This window comes from Erythrolamprus reginae, chromosome 7, assembly GCF_031021105.1.
Source record: "Erythrolamprus reginae isolate rEryReg1 chromosome 7, rEryReg1.hap1, whole genome shotgun sequence".
NCBI lineage: Eukaryota > Metazoa > Chordata > Lepidosauria > Squamata > Dipsadidae > Erythrolamprus > Erythrolamprus reginae.
Genome location: NC_091956.1, coordinates 40312291 through 40335167, shown reverse-complemented (window position 1 = coordinate 40335167; position 22877 = coordinate 40312291). Strand labels below are relative to the sequence as shown.

The window sequence follows — 22877 nt, the reverse complement described above, 5'->3', positions numbered from 1 at the left end:
AGAAAGGATACAGATAAAAAGGAGACACAGGATAACAACAACAGAGAGGGAGCCATCACCAGATTGAAAACAGCGGGAAAGGAACAAAAGTTAAAAGTAAAAGTAAACAATAATGGAAGAAATAAGATTGCTTTCAATAAACATAAATAGCTTAAATGCTACAAAAAAAGGAATAAAGTGTATCATAAATTAATAAAGCAAAATCTTGATATAATTTGTATTCAAGAAACTCACATGGAAAAGAAAATTAAATATTTAGGAATCTGGTTCACAGCAAGATTCTCTTCATTAAAGGAACTAAACTATATGAAATTATTAAATAAAACAAAAGAGGATTTAGAAAAATGGTCTAATCTAAATTTATCTCTAATGGGAAGGATCAATACTATAAAAACCAACATACTCCCAAGATGGCTCTATCTCTTCCAAACAGCTCCAATACAATTAGACAAATCATTTTTTCTAAAAAAATAAACAGAATAATTTCAAAATTCACCTGGCACAATAAAAAACCAAGAATAAATATGAAAGCATTACAAGATTTGAGAATAAGAGGAGGCTTCAGCCTCCCGAACTTAGAACTATTCCATCAGGCAGCCAAATTACTATGGATCAAAGAATGGATCAATTTAGAAAATACTAGAATATTAACAATAGAAGGCCATAATATCAATGAAGGCTGGCATGCACATTTATGGGGAAAAGAACATATAAAGCATTCACATTTCAAACAGCATCAGATATGGAATACTTTGCTGGAACATTGGTGGAAAGTCAGGAAAAAACATTATAGTGAAATACCCAGATGGCTGTCTACATTGGAAGCCCAAATCCACCTGAATATAATTAACCAAAAACAAATAATAACATATGAAGACCTCTTAAATACTAAGGGAGGTATAAAAACCAGGGAAAAACTCAAGAATGTAGGTATAGAAATAGACTGGTTGCCATACTATCAAATACAAAGTAGATACAAAAAAGATCTAGTAGAATTCGGAATATGTAAAAAACCAAACGAAATTGATAAAATTTTAACAGGCCCAGACAAAAAATTCATTACTAAAATGTACAACTGTCTACTAAATTATGAAAATACAGTAATACCTTGTCTTATGAACTTAATTGGTTCCAGTATGAGGTTCATAAGGTGAAAAGTTCATAAGATGAAACAATGTTTCCCATAGGAATCAATGGAAAAGCCAATAATGCATGCAAGCCGATTAGGAGAATCCAAAACATTAAGGCTTAAAAAAAAAAGCTGCCAGCAGACGAAGCTGAGGCGAACGGAGTGGGGGGAGGGACAGCGAGAGGTGGCAAGAGGTGGCAGTCCCAATGAAGCAAGGCGAAAAGAGACTGTTGATCTCCATGAGTCCCTCCCGTTTTTTCCCACCCTGTCCTGCACCTTTCTCCTCAAAAAGAGAGGTTCGTAAGGTGAAAAAAGTTCGTAAGAAGAGGCAAAAAAATTCCAAACCCTGGGTTCGTATCTCAAAAAGTTCGTATCATGATGGGTTCGTATCATGAGGTACCACTGTATAGAAGAAATAGTTAAACACAATATGATAGCATGGATGACAAACTTTGGCTATACAATTCAATTGGAAGACTGGGAAAAATTATGGAAAGTAAATTATATCTATACCTTACAAAGAAATCCTATATAAAATGTTCTTCCGATGGCACTATGCTCCAGCACGTTTAGCTAAAATACACTCGAACATAAGTAACAAATGCTGGAAGTGCAAAAAAGATATAGGAACATATTATCATATCTGGTGGCTATGTCCGGAAGCAAGGAAATTTTGGATTAAAATTCAGACCTGGCTGGAAGAAATACTGGAATACAAATTAGAAACGAAACCGAAAATGTATTTATTAGGAATAATTAGAGGCCAACACAGTAAAGAAAACCATTATTTAATAACACATATACTTACATCGGCAAGATTGGCATTTGCACAAATCTGGAAGCAAGAAAAGACTCCAAATGAAGAGATGGTGATTAAGAAAATGTTAGACTGCACCAAATTAAGCGAATTAACGTATGAAATACAAAATCAGCAAAATAAGAACTACTACAGAGTGTGGGAGAAATTGTACAACTGGATAGAAAAAAGGGGGGGGGGAACTAGCATTAAAGGAATATAATGTATTGAAAACAGAATTGTAAAATATTAACTATTAGGTATATAGGAAAATGTAAATGTTTAATGTTGTTTGTATGTTGGTTTGTTAGTAAAATAAAATTAAAAAAATATTTTTTAAAAAGAAAGAAACTCACATTAAAAAAGGACGATTATTAGAGAATTCAAAATTGGGTAATTTATACACAACACTGACACCAATTTAAAAAAGGGGAATTGCAGTTTATATTAAGCCATGGCTAAGTTCAAAATTAATATATGCAGACAGGATGGTAGAATTCTGATTGTCCAGATCAACAAAGGAGTCAAAACCACTACAATTGTAAATATATACGTACCAAGCATAAATCAATTCTACACAAATATTCATACAAAACTGCAGGAGATAAAATGGGAGAAATTGTTAATTATTGGCAATTTTAATGCAATAGTGGATAGGAAAAGAGATTATAAAACAAAGAATAAAAGAAAAAAGAAAATGAGGAAAATTTTACCTGATACTTTTCTGCAGATGTCAGAGGAGTATCAGTTAAAAGATATATGGAGACATTTCTATCCAAATACTTTTGACTACACCTTTTTTCCAACCCCGCACCAATCCTGGTCCAGAATAATTATGGCATAGGCAATTCAGGAACTAATAAATGGAACAACAGAATGTGAAATTCTCCCTAATACATGGGCAGATCACAATCTTCCGAGTATAAAATGGAAAGAACCCGATAAAAACGTTATTAAAAGGTGGACACTAAACCAGACAATAATTAAAGAGAAATCATATGTTAATATGCTGGGAAAAGAATTAATTTTTTTCTTACAGATAAACAAAAATGATGATACCACAATATTCAATCTATGGGACATCATAAAAGCTTATGTCAGAGGGCTATCAATAGCATTCTGGGCATCATATAATAAAAACAAAATAAAATAAAATAAATGAATTGACCACAAGTTTAAAAACACTGGAAAGATTCTTGCAAAAAAAAACCTCCGACACAAAATTATTAGAAGAGTTAAATACAACAAAACACAAAATTAATATAATAACACAAGAGGAACTGGCGCAAAAACTGAAAAGAACAAAACAGAATTTTTTTGAACATGGAAATAAGCCTGGCAGGTGGTTGGCATATAAAATAGCTAAAGAAAAAGCAGATATGAATATAGATATGCTAACTGATCTAAGAGGAAATTTGCAAAGTGACAATAAAAAGAAAAAATAACAGAATTTTATACAGATTTATATAAGCAAGAAGAAGTAAATGAAAATCAAATTGTAAACTACTTAGAACAAACCGATCTACCAACAATCTCAGAGAATGACAAGGAATTATTAAATAAGATTACCCTTATAGAATTAAGGGAAGTTATAAAGAATTTGAAGAATAACAAATCACCTGACCCACATGGCATTTCTTCTGAATTATATAAAGTAACCCAAAACACATTAGAATCAACAATGTTAGAATTATTTAATGAAATATTAGATAAAGGGAGAATTCCTGAATCTTGGAAGGAGGCATGTATTAGTTTAATACTGACAGATGAAGTAGATAAACAATTCAAAATTACAGACCAATATCTTTATTAAATACAGACTATAAAATTTTGACTGCAATAATGGCAATCGACTTTAAGAAATTTTAAACAAATTCATTCACCCCGACCAAAATGGTTTTCTCCCATATAGACAAATTTAAAAAATACAAGGATCATATTGAACGCATTAGAATATTATGATGTTAATATTGATAAACAAGTTGCATTCATTTTTATTGACACAGAAAAGGCCTTTGACAAAAATAAATTGGTCCTATTTTATCAAATTATTAAATAAAATGGAATTTGGCAATAAATTTTGTAGAATAATAAAAGTAATTTATGATCAACAAACTGCACGAGTCCTGATAAATGGAGATATGACCAACAAAATAGAAATTAAAAAAGGAGTTCGACAAGGGTGCCCTCTTGCCCCATTAATTTTCATATTAGCAATGGAGAGTCTATTAAGAAATATAAGAAATAAAAAAAAAAAAAAGGTATGAAAGTTAAAAAAAAGGAATATAAATTACAAGCTTATGCTGATGATATGGTCTTTATTGTTGAAGAACCATTAAAAAATGCCACCATCCTCTTTGAAGAGATTGAAAAGTTTGGAAAAGTTGCAGGATTAAAAATTAATAAAAGTAAAACTCAAATAATAGCTAAAAATATGACAATTAAGCAGAATGAAAAATTAGAGAATTCCTTAGTTGTAAATATAGTCAAAAAAGCTAGGTATTTAGGATTAATCTTATCATCAAAATGTTCAACAATAAAAAAAGATAATTATGATATGGTAATTCAAAAAGTGAAAACAGATTTAGAAAAATGGGTAAAACTCCAACTATCACTTCTTGGTAAAATTGCATTAATAAAAATGAATGTACTTCCATAATTATTATATTTATTCCCCATTAAATTAAATAAAAACTTTTTTGAAACTTTAGATAAAATAATTCATAGATTTATATGGGCCAAAAGGAAAGCCAGAATTAAATTAAGGTATTTACAAGATCATAAAACAAGAGGAGGAATGAAGACTATATCAACAGACGGCATCTATGACTTCGATCAAGGATTGGATAATACTTCAAGATAGAAGAATATTGGCAATAGAGGGTTTTAATTTACAATTTGGCTGGCACTCTTATTTATTTGGCACAAAATAAATCATATAATTTCTTTAAACAACATTATATAAGGAAAAACTTAATTGAAATATGGTTAAAAATCAGAGGGCAACAACACATTTAAATACCAAATTGGACATCACCAACTGAAGCAATAATTTATTCAAGTACACTAGACATAAATAAGATATTAACATACGAACAATTATTAAATGACAACAACCAACTGCTTACAGAACAAGGGTTGCGAGAAAAAGGGATTGCCATTGATTGGATCCACTATTTACAAATAAAATCAAAGTATAGTGAAGATAAGAAAACAGGATTCTAACCAAAAAACCAATTAGATAAAATATTATTTGGCCCAGAAGAAAAAATAGTTTCAAAGTTGTATAAACATTTTCTCAATTCTGAAATGACAGAAGATCAGGGTAAGGGGTCACAAAATTTCGGCTATACTATTAACATTGACAAATGGGAAAAAATATGGACTATAAATTACAAATTAACAATATCATCTACATATAAAGAAAACATTTATAAAATGTTTTACAGGTGGCATTTGCCACCTGCTCGACTATCCAAAATGTATGCAAATATATCACCAAAATGCTGGAAATGTCAAAAGAAAATCGGAACTTACTACCATACATGGTGGACTTGCCCAATGGCCAAAAAGTTTTGGAATAAAATTTAAAAAAATTTAGAACAAATAACCAATTTACAAATTCCACTAAAACCAGAGCTATATATGCTCGGAATTATCACGCAAAAAATATCAAAAGAGGATAGATACCTAATAATACATATAATTACTGTGACCAGAATTACCTTTCTGCAAACTTGGAATCAAGTAATACTCCATCAACTTTAAACATAATAAATAAAATTTATGAAATCGCTGAAATGAAAAAAATGACAATGGAAATTCACCAAAAAGACAATACAGAATTCTACCCGACATGGAATAGATGGCATAATTGGGTCAACCAAAAAATTCTAAATATTCATATTACAGTCAACCAAAAAATTCTAAATATTCATATTACAGTCAAATATATTATTCGTTAGCAATCTTGTTACTTTTTATTATTCCTTTTTTTAAAAATTGGACATAAGTGTGAAATTAACACGGCCAAGACCCATATAAATGAATATAGAAAATAATAGTTAGAAATCTATAGTTGCAATGCCAACAAGTAGGTTGGCAAATTTATGTTTGTTTTATTTTTGTCTTTAGTCTTTGTTTTGTATTTGTTTTGTCTTTTTAAAATGTTAATAATTAATAAAGTTTTTTTTTAAAAAAAGACAACTATGTCTCGAATTGCCCTGACTGCACAGCTGCAAAAAAGAAGGCAGGGAAAAAAACACCAGGTTATTGCAAATTGTAGCTGAGCCATCAGCACCCTGAACAGAGATGTGTGTTTCATCATAGAACTGCCAGAAAGTGGGGGAAACACTTTTATTTGGGTAGTAATGGACCTGTCTTCTAAACAGGCCCACTTTATTCCCTGTCAAAAAAATTCCCTGTCAAAAAAATCCCCACTGGCAAGACACTTGCCAAAATATTTCTACATCACATTTACTGGTTACATGGTGCCTCCGCCCAGGATAATATCCAACCCGGGGGTATAATTCACATCCAAATTCTGGAGAGCATTCATGAACCTTCCATGTACTGCCTGGGGCTTAAGTTCTAGTCATCACCCCGATACTAATGATGGGATAGAGAGAACAAACAGTGTTCTAGAGCAATATTTAAGATATTAAATTAGCATTAGTTTTAGACTTATACAGTGATATCTCTTCTTATGAACGCCTCTTCATATGAACTTTTCGAGATATGAACCTGGTGTTTAAGATTTGTTTGCCTCTTCTTAAGAACCATTTTCACCTTACGAACCCGAGCCCGGGTGCGTGGGCTCTCTTACTGCGTGTGTGCTCTCTCACTGCCACAGGGATTTCCCCTGCCTTGTGACTGCCACCGCCGGGATTTCCCATTAGCTTGCTGCTGCCGCCGCCAGGATTCCCCACCTCCTTTTGCTTGCACCGGCAGTCCTGGCCATGGCAAGGACCCGCGTTTCGGCCTCAGACAAGGTTTCCTGGCTCTCACTCTGTGCTGGCGGTTGCTGCCAAAATGGAGGACAAAAAAAGTTTTCCTTCACTTAGCAGCATCTCGGCTGGTCCCTCCAGTCTAGACCCCGCTGTATCTCGGGCAGGCGGTGGCAGCTGGTGCAGCCCGGTGGAAAGCAAATGCCGAAGCTGTCTGGAGTGGGCCGACTTCAGGAGGGGGGAACGCTTGAGGGGGGACGCTTGAGACCATCCTTGCAGAGAGGCCACCAGGAAGAAGGAAGAGGAGTTGGTCCCGAATCCTCGTGTGCACTGCAGAGGGGCAGCTCTGCCCAGCCGGGCTACTGCTCCTCCCCCTAGAGCTCCCAATGTGGCAGGAGAGCAAGTGACCGAGTGAGTGAGAGAGACAAGCTGCAGTGTCCTTTTAGCAGGTAGGAGAGCCAGCACGCAAGAGAAACGAGTCTTCTCTGGGAGACGTTGGGAGCTCCGGTGGGAGGAGCAGTAGCCTGGCCAGGCAGAGCTGCCCCACTGTAGCACGTACGAGAATTCAGGACCAACTCCTCTTCCTTCGGGCGGCCGAAGAAGGCTTGTTTCTCTCCCTCTTTCTCTCCTGCCCACTACAAGGACACCGCGGGGAGAAAGTCCTGACGCCGTGCCTCCCTGTCTTTGTAGCTGGCAGGAGAGCAAGTGAGCCAGAGAAAGAGATGAGCCGCAGTGTCCTTGTAGTGGGCAGGAGAGCGAGCGCGAGAAAAATTAGCCTTCTCCAGCTGCGCGAAGGAAGAGGAGTTGGTCCCAAATTCTCGTGTGCTACAGCAGGGCAGCTCTGCCTGGCCAGGCTACTGCTCCTCCTGCCGGAGCTCCTAATGCCCACCGGAGAAGGCTCGTTTCTCTCTCACGCTTGCTCTCCTACCCGCTACAAGGACACCGTGGCTTGTCTCTCTCGCTCGCTCACTTGCTCTCCTGCCAGCTACAAGGTCAGGGAGGCACAGCGTCAGGACTTTCTCCCCGCAGTGTTTTTTTTTTAAAGCCTTAATGTTTTGGATTTTCCTAATGGGCTTGCACGCATTATTTGCTTTTACATTGATTCCTATGGGAAACATTGTTTCTTCTTACAAACTTTTCTACTTATGAACCTGGTCACGGAACAAATTAAGTTTGTTAGAAGAGGTACCACTGTATACTGCTTCATAGTACTTTTACAACCCCCTCTAAGTGGTTTACAAAATCAGCAATTGCCCCCTACAATCTGGGTCCTCATTTTACCCACCTTGGAAGAATGGAATGCTGAGTCAATCTTGAGCCAGTGATGAGATCTGAACTGCTGAACTACAGATAGCAGCTGAAATAGCCTGCAGTGCTGCACTCTAACCACTGCACCACCCTGGCTCTTGGGTGTTTTATCAACTGCCAACAAGACAACCTCTTCCCATTTTCAGAGGACACATATAACAATTCAGAGCACTGGTTTCAACCCCTTTAGAGTTGCCACAGGTTAGGACTTCAACCCAATGCCAACATACCCTCCCTTAAGAAGTGGATACAACAACTACAAAACACCTGGCCAGTAGTAAGAAAAGCTTTGAGTGAGGCTTTAAAACCCAAGCTGACAAAGAAAAGGATACAGCCTAAGCCTTTTAAAATAGGGGATAAGGTATAGTTACTTATCCGCCAAATTCCTATAATCCTTGCAAGCCTCAAAAAACCCTAGGTCAAAATTCATAGGACCTTTCCCCATCACTCATATCATAAACCTGGTAACAGTTGAATTGCTACTCCCCAAAACCCTTAGGCAGGTCTACCCAGTGTTTCATTGCAGTCTATTGAAGCCAGAGATTACCTCTCTCCTGAGGCCACCAGTAGACATCCCACCTATTCCTATCATTATTAAGGGGGAACAGCATTTCAAAATTAAGGAAATCCTGGATTCACTCAAACACCATGGCACCACGCAATACCTACTTGCTTGGAAACATCGTTGCTAAAAACATATTAGGGCTCCCAACTTACTGGGGGGAAAAATCCACTCACAGTATCCTGACAAACCCAAATAGCTCATTGCTTTTTTTCCTCTTTGTGCTTATTTTGCAGGTGGATTTCTCCTTTTTCTGCTGGTGGTGAGGAGAGTATGTAGATAGATTCCTATCAGATCCTGCCATTCTTATGAGAAAGAGGCCTAGGTGCATTCTTTAATTTATAGCTTTTTTCCCTGATGCCTATGTATCCTGTACTTGATTTACCTTCTGGAGAATGTAAGGCAGGAAGGCCGTTTGTTGTGTCTCAGCTCTTGAAGCCTCCAACAAGAAACGCCTGGGAACAGTTTCTTATCACCTTCTCAGCCTGTTTTTCTCACAACAACTTTGCACCTGTAGATTGGCTCATTCAACATCAGACTGAAGGGAGGGGTTTCTAACTGCTTTATGCTAACTGAATTGCCCAGGAACATTAGATCCTGTTTTCTTTCATCCTGCAATCACTCTCCTTCAATAGGATTCCTTTTGAAATGCTGATGTTTCAAGAGTCTTTACCTTCTTGAATGGAGAGGAGAGACACACCCTTACAGATAGCTTGCTTTCATTTCCTTGCAATTCCAAAAGTCCAACCTAACTGTTTACTTAAAGGACTAATTAAAACAGAGGTGCGCAACCTTTGCAGTGCTTTTTTACCATTATGCCTTTTTCTTTCAAGCAAACATGGCTCTCAGCATGGTTGTTTGCTTTTTTAAAAAACCTATTGTCCTGCTTGATCCTCTGAAGAATTGGTTGAGGACAACACTGTTCTCTTTTTAAATTGATGTAGCAGTTTGGAGCACTGAAAGGGGGCAATTTTAAATGGGTTGAGGTTTTTTCTCTTCCTTCTGGTGTTGCATCATCCAGTTTTTTAATTTTGTCTGTAGCTTATTAAATGAGTTCAACAGGAAAAAGATATCTTATCCCAGTAAAGGCAGAGGAAGTTCATGCTTACTTAAATTAATGTTATTAATGGATGACTTACATGCTTTAACTATGGCTGGTATGCTGACAGGAGGAACCCAGAGCAAAACTAAAAGTAAAGTAAAGTAAAAATCTAAAAACAAAGAGAAGGAAACTGTAGTAAATGAAAGGGGATAAATATTGACACCTGTGAGATATATCTGTATTGAAATCAGTTGAATAATTGCTCATATTTCAATACCTATCAGTGCTCGTGTTTTGGCATGCGTGGAAGCAAAAAAAACCCTCTCCAAAACATGGACGCATCTGCGCCTCTGTGCGCAATTTTGCTATTTTCACAGGTGCAGAAGCAAAATCGCGCTGCCCCTGCAAGCACTCATGAGCCACGGCAGCGAGCAAAATTTAGTGTTCTGGCTAGCAGCTCACCCCTGTATATGCCTATATGTATGCAAATACATCACCTATTTCAAAAACCAGCTATCCTGAATGTACTACTGCTGATCACACTCAGAGTAACAGGCTTAGTATTGTTAACTAGCAACAGCAATTTCAGAGAGAAAGAAGAGATAAATCAGTTTTTAGAACTCACTACTATAAAATCTACAGTTTGATCAACTGCCCTCAGTTGCTTTCTCTTAATTCTTATCTGCTCAGGAAATGATACAATTTTCAAAACTTTTGTAGTAAATCTATTTACATTTTTGTCATCCTTTATTTTATGCTTGTAGGTGTGCACAGAAGGACATCTGATCTTGGAGTTTACCTTTGATGATCTTATGAGAATAAAAACATGGCACTTTACCATTAGACAATACAGAGAACATGTCCCTCGCAGTATTTTAGCCATGCACGTAAGTATTCAGCCCAAATTGCTTTCTAAAACTTTTGGAAATCATCAAAGCCATACTTTGTTGTCTCAGAGAATCAGCAGTGGGCTACTAGCTGGAACGCTAAATTTTGCTCGCCGCGGTGGCTCGTAAGTGCTTGCGGGATCAGCACGATTTTGCTTCAGCACCTGTGGAGGTAGCAAAATTGTGCATGGAGCCGCAGGTGCATCCGTGTTTTGGTGAGGGATTTTTTTGCTTCTGCGCATGCCGAAACAAGGGCGCACCTGCAGCTCTGTGCGTGATTTTGCTACCTCCACAGGTGCAGAAGCAAAATCGTTCTGGCTCTGCAAGCACTTATGAGCCGTGGCAGCGAGCGCAATTTAGTGTTCTGGCTAGTAGCCCACCGCTGCAGAGAATGTATGTTAGGTTGTAGGGGAAAATCTTAGAAGAGGTATTGCCTTTGCCAACGCATAGTGATGTATTGAACTACAGCATTAGGTTGATATATCTGAAATTTCACTTAATATGTTACGTTTTGAAATAAAATTAGAGGCACATTCAGTGCCATACTTGCACACATTCAGATTTACTGAGTGTTAGAACAACTCACGTTAGCCAGGAAGGTCAGCAACAAGATCCTGCTTTCAGGTTCACCCTCAAAATTTGTTAAATAGTACATAGAAGAGCAGTGGATAGTTATCTTCAGAATCCTCTTTCAACAGAAAAAGTACTGAATCCATTTATTTATTTATTAATTAAATGGTCATCTTCTCTACTTAGTGTTCTGCCGGCTTATGACACAAGCCTTCAATTAAAGGTAAAAGTAGCCAAAACAGACACACCCACAGGAAAATGCAACAATAGTTTCTTTATCCAAAAAAAAAAATAGAAGCAAAACTCCCTTTTTAAATTCAAAGGGATTTCTTGTAAAAACAAAACACACTTGAATGCAGTGAGATAACAAAGACAATAAAACTCCAGTCAATTAACCAGTAACTCTGAAATTCGTCACAGCCACCACTCTTCAGACGTTGTAAAACTCACTATGATTTATGGTCAAAGTATTGAAATCCAAACAGAGTCCTGAGAAAATCCTGAACGGCAAGACAAGGTCCACAAGTACGATCAGATAATCTTCCACACTGTGATGCCCGCACGCTACCCATTTAACAGCAGCCCTAATTACTTGAACCCCACCCAACCACAGGTGGACTCTCTTATCGCCTGTAATACTTTTTAAGCTGTTCTCTCCTATGCATAGCTCTACGCACGCGTGGGTCTATCATTGTTTCCCCATCAGAGTTTATCAAAGATAATGAGGACTGGCTTCTTCCTGGGCTGTCTGCCAGGCCCCCCTCTTCCATCTCACAGACACTTCCTTCTTCAGATGATAATTCACTGGCCGACTCTGTCGGCAGCAAAACAGGCCTGTTGTCAGGCCCTATGCAGAAGAAAAACTTGCGATATCGATCCTCCCACTTTATAGTGGGGGTCCATTTATCCACCAAACCAAACCCAGGATGATGGCTTCTGACATTTGGGTGGCGACTATGAACCACAGGAACTCACAGTGTCGATCTATTTATACGAGGGAACCATCCACTTGTTGGAACCGGATGGGTTTAGCTAAAGGTTTGGACTTTGCACTACTGCTTTGCTGATTAGACATCTGGAGCATCCTGTGTCTAGCAGGGCCTTTACTTCCCCCTCCTCCTCCATGTTGATTACTTTAATCTTTGCCTTAAGGAGGAATGGGGGAATGGGTTCACTCACCATTGGGTCGTCTCCCCCAGCCGATTCCTCATTCCAGTTGGGTTAGGTCCTGAAGGGATGGCTTCTTCGGCCCCAGGAGTATCCTCAGGAGGGAACAGCTTTGTTGTTTGAAAAGCCCAATGCCCTGGTTCAGAGGGTCTTCCAGGTCTTCTCCTTGCCATTGCATGAAGTTTGGCTCTTGGGAGAGAGAGGGGGGCTGGTGCCAGGCACTCAGATGCTCTGTGCCCTTGTTTACCACACCGGTAGCAATTTACTCCCCTCATGGCCTCTGAATGAGAAAGGCCCAGCTGGCAAAGGAAAGGGCGGCGTCCTGGAGGTTTGTTAGAGGCCGGGGTGGTGGTGGTGGTTTCTTTTCAGTGAGAAGCACTTCATCTTAATTCTGGGTCAAGAGCATTTTTAAAAGTATGGACTAATAATCTTTCGGGCCAGTCTCTTAATTTACCAGCAGCTCTTCTGAATTCCCACACCAGTTCCTTCACTGGTCGGCCTGCTTGTTTTAGCAAACCAATCTGTTTTTCTGCATCTACCTGGCTTGCAAAGTCTTGAAATCTCAATCTCATTAACTCAACAAACCCTGCCACATCATTTAGCTCAGGAGCAGCTTCATCAAATAGTTCAGCTATAAACTCAGCTGCTTCCCCTTCATTTAAAGCCTCAGAAATGGCCTCAATCAGTTCGTGATCTGTTGGAAACAAATGGCTATGTTGCCTTACAAATGCTCCAACTCTGTAGAGAAAGTAATTAAGTTTCATCGGGCACCCATCATATTTTGCTTGGAAGGAAGGGGGGCCAGCCAAACCAGGGGGGTTGCAGCAGGCAAAGCGGCAGGCAAAGGGGTGTTAACCAATGGATGCATCCTCCTCACTGGTATACTCCCCCGCTGAGAAGGGGGCTCCTGTCTCTGTCTCATTACACTGGCAGGGGGAAGAACAGGGGGAGGAGGCTGGGCAGGAAAAGAAACAGCAGTCGTTCTCACAGTTTCACTCAAAAGGCTTGGCTGATGGAATTCCTGAGCAGGGGGGTAAGGGCCCCACTGGCACTGGGCCCATCCTATCCCTGGAATATACACAGTCCCAGGCATCTTCATTTCAGGGTGTTCCCCAGGCTCTTGTCTCCCCTGCTTGGTGCCTCCCCCATTGGATCTGGGTGCCAGCCTGGGCTCAGAAGGAAGGGTCACCCAGGTAGTTTTCAATTCTGCTGCAGCACCTTTAGGGGTTTCACTTGCAGCCGTGTGGAAGGAAAGGGTTTCTTCACTTCGCTGGGTCTCCTTCCCTAACCCAGCATTAAAATCCTCTGGGGCTTTCAAGACCCATCTGTGGGTCTGGGGGCTCTGTTTAGGGGTTGTTCCACTTGCAGTCAGATGTCCAAAATAGGGAGATCTTCAAAGGACTGGCTCCTGGACACCGATTGCAGGCTCCCAAATTCAGGCTGGTCGACAACTTGGCTTCTCAGCAATCTCCAATCTGCAGGGGGAGACCAGCCGGCACTGAATTGTGTCTCAGTTCTCTTGGTCAGAGGGTTCTGGCCTCCCATGGTTCCAAGAAGAGACAAATCCTGAGGGGGAGTTGTTTCATCAACAGCTCTCTTCCGCCATGCCCCTCCCGTGCTTTCATCTCTTTTTGCTCCATCTGGAGGAGGGGTTCTGGAAATTACAAGCTTCCCTTCCTTAGGAACTTTGCCGTCAGGCATGGGGAAACTAAACATCTCCCCCTGGGCCCGCTGAATTTATATATGGTATGCTTGTGTGTGTGTATATTAGTATAGGTTTTTTTAAAAACTTTTAATATTTTAATTAATTGGATTATGTATTGGATTGTTTTTCACTTGTTGTGAGCCGCCCCGAGTCTTCGGAGAGGGGCGGCATACAAATCCAAATAATAAATAAATAAATAAATAAATAAATATACTTCGGTTAACCCCTTATTTTGCATTTCTCCTGAGTTTACTTCTTAGCTGGTAGCGGAGGGAGGGGAGCTGAGGCCCCTGAAGAAGATGTGAATCGGGATTTAAATGCAGAGTGCGTACAGAACACTTATCCCCTCCCCCTTATGAAGGATCTACTCAATCATCTAGCAAAGGAGAAAATATTCACCAAGCTGGATTTAAGAGGCTCACTATCGCATCAGAATAAAGGAAGGGGACGAGTGGAAGACAGCTTTTAACTACCCATTGGGGAGTTTCCAATTCCATGTCATGCCATTTGGCCTAAAAGAAGCCCCCACGGTATTCATGCAATACATCAATGAAGTATTACACGCCCACCTTTACGAGGACGTCCTCGTGTATCTAGATGATATTCTTATCTATAGTCAGAACCTGCCTGACCACGTCAAATTGGTGAGGCAAGTCTTGAAAAAACTTTTGGCTGCTAAGCTCTATGTGAAACTTTCCAAATGCAAATTTCACAAAACTTCAGTAGACTATCTGGGATATCGCATCTCAACCAAAGGCATAGAGATGGACCCAGCCAAGGTGAAGGCTGTGCTTGACTGGCAAGCTCCCTGCACGCACAAACAACTGCAGAGTTTCTTAGGATTCACAAACTTCTATCGACATTTCATTCCAGCTTTTGCTGAAGTTGCTTTGCCTTTAACTGAGCTCCTAAAAACTGGGTCCATCCTACTAAGCCCAAACCTTCTCAGCCAATTAGGTGGACCATGGAATGCCAAAAGGCTTTTGAAGGCCTAAAAAGACTTTTTGCAAAGGAACCAATCCTGCAACATCCGGACCCAACACGAAAGTTTGTGATTCAGTCAGATGCCAGTGATGTAGCAGTAGTGGCTGTGTTGCTACAAGAGAATGGCAAAAGACACCTGTTGCCATGTGCACACCTTTCCAAAAAGCTGTACCCCACCGAAAGGAGATGGGCCATATGGGGGAAGGAAGCTTTTGCTATTCGAATGGCATTGGAGGCATGGAGACATTTCTTAGAGGGTGGACCAATTCCTTTTCAGGTGTGGACTGATCATAAGAACCTTGAGGCATTAAAAAAAAATGAAAGCTTTCTCCTAGGCAAGTACAATGGGCTCAATACTTCAAATGATTCGACTTCACACTGAAGCACATCCCGGCCAGGAAGAATCTTCTTCTGGATGCATTGTTGCATAAACCCCAGTATAACAGCTGAAGAGAAGAAGAAATCCACCCAATCATCCCATGTTCCTCTTCATCTTTGGAACCTAAGGAGAAAGCTGCTCCTGTCCACCCTCGAGGACAGATGAGGACTCATGCTCTTCTGGTTTCAAGATTGAAGCCATTAAAACCACCAGACCAAATCGAGTCTTTTAATTGTTGTGCTGAGGCAACAGTGGGAGAGCACCAATGAAAAAAAGGCTGCCTATAGGAGGTATAAAGAGTCTGGAAGTATAGCTGATAGAGAGGTGTATAAAATGAGACAGAAGGAGGCGAAACAGATAATACATGCTGCTAAAGCCTCAAAAGAGGAAGAAATTGCCAAATCTGTAAAGAAGGGGGATAAAACCTTCTTCAGATATATTAGTGATAGGAAGAAGAAAAACTGCAGCATCACGAAGCTTAGTACCGGGAATAATACATGCATTGATGAGAATAAGGAGATCGCTGACCATTTCAATAGCTACTTCTGTTCAGTTTTCTCAAAAGACACCTTACAAAATAATACTATAGAGGGATATAGCATTGCTGCCAGCTGTACGGATTCAGATCCAGTGATCTTAGAAGCCGATGTCTTAGAAGAACTTGAACGATTAAAGATAAATAAGGCAATGGGTCCAGATGGCATCTACCCCAGAGTTCTTAAAGAACTCAGATCTGTCATTGCTACCCCCCTGACTGATTTGTTTAACCAATCCCTGTTAACAGGAGATGTTCCTGAGGATTGGAGAATGGCCAGTGTTGTGCCTATCCACAAGAAGGGCAGTAGAGAAGAAGCTGGTAACTACAGGCCACTTAGCTTGACATCAGTTGTAGTTAAAATGATGGAGACTCTACTGAAAAAGGGGATAAATCAGCACCTAAAAAACAATAACTTATTGGACCCAAATCAGCATGGCTTTACTGAAGGCAAATCATGTCAGACTAATCTCATTGATTTCTTTGACTATGTCACAAAGGTGTTGGATCAAGGTGGTGCCGTGGATATTGCCTATCTGGACTTCAGCAAAGCCTTTGATACGGTTCCACATAAAGAGCTGATAGATAAATTAGTGAAGATTGGACTTAATCCCTGGATAGTTCAGTGGATTTCAAGCTGGCTGAAGCATAGACATCAGAGAGTTATTGTTAATGGCGAGTATTTTGAGCAGAGACAGGTTACAAGCGGTGTGTCACAAGGGTCTGTTCTGGGTCCTATTCTTTTTAATATGTTTGTGAGTGACATAGGGGAAGGTTTGGTAGGGAAGGTTTGCCTATTTGCCGATGACTCTAAAGTGTGCAATAGGGTTGATATTCCTGGAGGGGTCTGTAATATGGTAAATGATTTAGCTTTACTAGATAAATGGTCAAAGCAATGGAAACTGCAGTTTAATGTTTCCAAATGTCAAATAATGCACTTGGGGAAAAGGAATCCTCAATCTGAGTATTGCATCAGCAGTTCTGTGTTAGCAAAAACTTCAGAAGAGAAGGATTTAGGGGTAGTGATTTCTGAAAGTCTCCAAATGGGTGAGCAGTGTGGTCGGGCAGTAGGAAAAGCAAGTAGGATGCTTGGCTGCATAGCTAGAGGTATAACAAGCAGGAAGAGGGAGATTGTGATCCCCTTATATAGAGCGTTGGTGAGACCACATTTGGAATACTGTGTTCAGTTCTGGAGACCTCACCTACAAAAAGATATTGACAAAATTGAACGGGTCCAAAGACGGGCTACAAGAATGGTGGAAGGTCTTAAGCATAAAACGTATCAAGAAAGACTTAATGAACTCAATCTGTATAGTCTGGAGGACAGAAGGAAAAGGGGGGACATGATCGAAACATTTAAATATGTTAAAGGGTTAAATAAGGTTCAGGAGGGAAGTGTTTTTAATAGGAAAGTGAACACAAGAACAAGGGGACACAATCTGAAGTTAGTTGGGGGAAAGATCAAAAGCAACGTGAGGAAATATTATTTCACTGAAAGAGTAGTAGATTCTTAGAACAAACTTCCAGCAGACGTGGTTGGTAAATCCACAGTAACTGAATTTAAACATGCCTGGGATAAACATATATCTATCCTAAGATAAAACACAGGAAATAGTATAAGGGCAGACTAGATGGACCATGAGGTCTTTTTCTGCCGTCAGTCTTCTATGTTTCTATGTTTCACCTCAGAAGAAAAATGTGAATTCATTAGATTGTGAATGTCCTAAGGTATGAACTAAATTACCAGTAGATAAAGTTAAAAACTGTCCTTTACTTAACCATCATCTTTTAAATTTACATTAGGGTTAAGATTCAAAGCAATATTTTTCTCAGGAAAATGTCAAAAATGGATTGCCTCTGTATCCTTGCTCTTTTAGTGTTATGGTCATATAGTGAAAACATGGCTCTTCTAGAGATAAAACAGCTTAAATTCTTCAGACAGTTTTAAAACCTTTCAAGATCCCCAAAACAAGACCAGTCTCAAATGTAAACTATTAAATGCTAGACGTTTAGTCAACAAGATGTCTGAATTCCTCCTTTACTTGACACCTCCAACTTCGATATAATTTTTATATGCGAAACATGGCTAAATGCTTCCTACCCAGACTCCATTATCATATCAAAAAACTACCATGTTTTCCGCTCCGACTGTGAATCCCGCAGAGGAGGCGGAGTAGCTATATTCTACAAAAAATTGCTGAACTTAAAAATCCTCAAAGTTGCACAGGATCTATCGGTACCAGAAACTATTGTATGTGATTTATCCCTAAATATCACAATTCATTTCTTACTCTGTTACAGAGCCCCAGACTACGACATCGAACATGCTAACAAATTATCCACATTACTAACGTGGGCAACCAACTGTCTATACCCCATTATCTTCCTTGGAGACCTCAACCTACCACACATTAACTGGTCCTTAAATGAATGCAGCATGGAACCCATCCATTCTACTATATATAATACCGTCACCTATCTGGGACTCGACCAACTAGTAACAATACCAGACTTGATAACTGTCTGGATCTCATCTTCTGCAACAGCAAAAGTGCAATATATGGCTTACAAATAACAGAATCATTTTCCAATAGTGACCACAGCATGATAAACTTCAGTCTCAACCTAAGCCATACCACGATCCACCAAAATAATACAACACCAAAATTCAATTTCAAAAAAGCGAACTACGAACTCATTGAAACCCACCTCTCAACATTAAACTGGAAAACTCTATTCTCTGAATGCTACACTACTGATGACTACTACAACACATTCCTACTCGAAATGAAAATTATCATCAGACTTCATGTACCTCTAAGATGTACCAGAAACAAAAAAATAACCTCCCCATCTCAATAAGAAAATTACAAACAAGAAAATCTCTCTGGAGGAAAAACAAAAAAGGACAAGTTTCCAACTTCAAAAGCTGATATAAAAGCATTTGCAATCAAATAAAAGCAGAATGCCTGAACTACTACAGCAAACAAGAGGAAAACCTCCTACGCAACAAATCTAATAGAGCTTTCTACAACTTTGTCAACAATAAACTCAAAGACTCTAGACCTATCCCACCTCTCAAAGGACCCAACAACAAAGAATACCATGATGATTCATCCAAAGCCAACCTCCTCAACTCTTTCTTTGGCTCTGTCTTTGTTAACAGCAATGGCTCATCTCCCAATTTCATCAATCGCACCTCAAATTCCCTCAATGACCTAACCCAAGTAGACTTCTCTGAAGACCGAGTTGAAAAAGCAATACGTGACCTTAAACGTTCTCTATCAGTTGGACCAGATGGTCTTTGTGCTTACTTCCTAAAAAAACTCTCCATTAAGCATAATTTTCAAAAAATCCTTCAAAACCAGCACACTTCCTAAGCTATGGTCGAAAGCAATGGTCATCCCCATCTTCAAAAAAGGAGACCCCTCTCTTGTTGATAACTACAGACCAATTTCACTATGCTGCGTCCCATGCAAAGTCATGGGATCAATTATAAACCAATCAATTACTCTCCATCTAAAAACTAATAATTTGCTCTCTAACAAACAATTTGGTTTCAGAAAAAAACTATCCTGCAACCTGCAGCTCCTCCACTGCAAAAATATATGGACAACTCATCTAGATCAAGGAAAATCTATAGATGCAATTTATATCGACTTCTGCAAAGCCTTTGATTCAGTGGTCCAAGACAAACTACTCCTAAAACTCAAATCCTATGGCATTTCAGGATCCCTCCAGAGCTGGATTTCAGCATTCCTGTCAAACAGACAACTAGTGGTCAAAATAGGAAGCACCATATCCACCCCTGTCCCAGTTAAAAGCGGTGTTCCCCAAGGTAGTGTACTGGGACCGACGCTCTTCATTCTCTACATCAGTGATTTTCAACCTTTTTTGAGGCGCGGCACATTTTTTACATTTACAAAATCCTGGGGCACACCACCAACCAAATTTACACAAAATGACCTTTTAACGCAGTACATAACTTGGGCAACTTGGGCGTCCTCCTCGATCCACAGCTCACATTAGAAAAACATCTCTCAGCTGTGGCGAGGGGGGCGTTTGCCCAGGTTCGCCTGGTGCACCAGTTGCGGCCCTATCTGGACCGGGACTCATTGCTCACAGTCACTCATGCCCTCATCACCTCGAGGTTCGACTACTGTAATGCTCTCTACATGGGGCTACCTTTGAAAAGTGTTCGAAAACTTCAGATCATGCAGAATGCAGCTGCGAGAGCAGTCATGGGCCTACCTAGGTATGCCCATGTTTCACCATCACTCCGCAGTCTGCATTGGTTGCCGATCAACTTCCGGTCACAATTCAAAGTGTTGGTTATGACCTTTAAAGCCCTTCATGGCACTGCACCAGAATATCTCCGAGACCGCCTTCTGCCGCACGAATCCCAGCGACCGATTAGGTCCTACAGAGTGGGCCTTCTCCGGGTCCCGTCAACTAAACAATGTCGGTTGGCGGGCCCCAGGGGAAGAGCCTTCTCTGTGGTGGCCCCGACCCTCTGGAACCAACTCCCCCCGGAGATTAGAACTGCCCCTACTCTCCTTGCCTTTCGTAAACTCCTTAAGACCCACCTGTGTCGTCAGGCATGGGGGAACTGAGACATCTCCCCTGGGCATATACAATTTATGAATGGTATGTGTGTATGTATGTGTGCTTAGAAAATGGGGTTTTTAAAATGTTTTTAGTAGAAATTTAGATTTGCTGAAATTGTCTTCTGTTATTCTGTTGTGAGCCGCCCCGAGTCTGCGGAGAGGGGCGGCATACAAATCTAAATAAATGAATGAAAATGAAATGAAATGAATATTATATGTATAGTTAATAATATACAGTAATACCTCATGATACGAACTTAATTGGTGCAAGGAGGAGGTTCATAAGACGAAAGGTTCGTAAGACGAAACATTGTTTCCCATAGGAAACAATGTAAAGTCAATTAATCCGTGCAACTAAAAAAACCCCCGCAAAAAAACAGCTTTCGGCGACTGCTGGGAAGCGCCGCGGCTGTTTTAAAAGGTGACAGCCGGCCTGGGGGGCTTCCCAGCACCCCCCCGAACATGGGTTTGGGTTTCGGGGGGGGTGCTGGGAAGCCCCCTAGGCCGGCTGCGACCTTTTAAAACAGCCGCGACGCTTCCCAGCTGTCTCCTGAAGCCGAACGGCAAAGCCAAACTTCCGCGTTCGGCTTCAGGAGACAGCTGGGAAGCGGCGCGGCTCTTTTAAAAGGTCGCAGCCGGCCTGGGGGCTTCCCAGCACCCCCCCCGAACCCAGGTTAAAGACTTTGGTATACTAACAACAAAAGATTTAAGTGCCAAAGCCCACTGCAACAACATAGCCAAGAAGGCTTCAAGAGTTGTAAACCTAATCCTACGTAGCTTCTGCTCTGGCAATCTCACACTACTTACCAGAGTTTACAAAACTTTCCCCAGACCCATCCTCGAATATAGCTCATCTGTTTGGAACGCATATCGCATCTCAGACATTAACACCCTTGAAAATGTCCAAAGATACTTCACCAGAAGAGCGCTTCACTCCTCCACTCGAAACAGAATACCCTACGAGACTAGACTTTCAATCTGGGCCTAGAAAGCCTAGAACTAAGACGCCTTAAACAAGATCTAAGTATTGCCCACAAGATCATATGCTGCAACGTCCTGCCTGTTGGCGACTACTTCAGCTTCAACCACAACAACACAGGAGCACACAACAGATTTAAACTTAATATTAACCGCTCCAAACTTGACTGTAAAAAATATGACTTCAGTAACCGAGTTGTCGAAGCGTAGAACTCATTACTGGACTCCGTAGCGTCATCCCCAAACCTCCAACACTTTACCCTTAGATTATCCACGGTTGACCTATCCAGATTCCTAAGAGGTCAGTAAGGGGCGAGTACAAGTGCACTAGAGTGCCTTCCGTCCCCTGTCCTATTGCTCTCCTATATATCCTATACCTTTCTTCTATTCCTATTTCTCTTCTTCTATTCTTTCATTGATATGTTCTATTACTGTATCTTCTTTTCTATTCTTTCATAGATATATTTTACTATGAGTATCCCCTCTATAACCTTCATCATGTATTTTACTATGTGTATATATATAGTGTATATATAGAAGAAACCCGAATATAGTACATTTTCACAGGTACAGGTATGACGGTCTTGGTATATTCAGGTTTCTTCCCCTGTAGGATTTGGAAATTTCTGGCGACGTTTCGACGAGGTCCCACTCGTCATCTTCAGGCTGGTGTTTCTGTCTTGTGTTCGCCCGAGAACAAGGACAGAAACACCAGCCTGAAGATGACGAGTGGGACCTCGTCGAAACGTCGCCAGCAATTTCCAAATCCTACATGGGAAGAAACCCGAATATACCAAGACCGTTATTTATTTATATACAGTGGTACCTCAAGATACGAACCCCTCGTCTTACGAACAACTCGTGATACGAACCCGGGGTTCAGAAAAATTTTGCCTCTTCTTACGAACTTTTTTCGAGTTACGAACCGGCGTTCGGAGACTGCTGGGAAGCCGCGCGGCTGTTTTAAAAGGTGACAGCCGGGCGGCGGGGCTTCCCAGAAGCCTCCCAAACGCCGGTTCGTAACTCGAACAAAGTTCGTAAGAAGAGGCAAAATTTTTCTGAACCCCGGGTTCAGTTCGGGAGGTTGCTGGGAAGCCCCCAAGCCCGGGTGTCACCTTTTAAAACAGCCGCACCACTTCCCAGCTGTCTCATGAAGCCAAACGCGGAAGTTCGGCTTTAGCGTTCGGCTTCAGGAGACAGCTGGGAAGCGGCGCGGCTGTTTTAAAAGGTCGCAGCCGGCCTGGGGGGCTTGCCAGCACCCCCCCGAACCCAGGTTCGGGGT

General features: G+C 40.6%; 1 protein-coding gene across 4 annotated transcripts in view; it reads left to right on the top strand.

The window, feature by feature from the left end:
* LDB2 (LIM domain binding 2) overlaps positions 1–22877 on the top strand; it is a 266234-nt gene that overhangs the window by 142319 nt on the left and 101038 nt on the right. For all 4 annotated transcript variants that reach the window (XM_070757375.1, XM_070757373.1, XM_070757374.1 and 1 more), the window contains exon 4: positions 10548–10670. In XM_070757375.1, coding sequence (XP_070613476.1) covers positions 10548–10670 — 123 coding nt within the window. The remainder of the gene's footprint in view (positions 1–10547; positions 10671–22877) is intronic.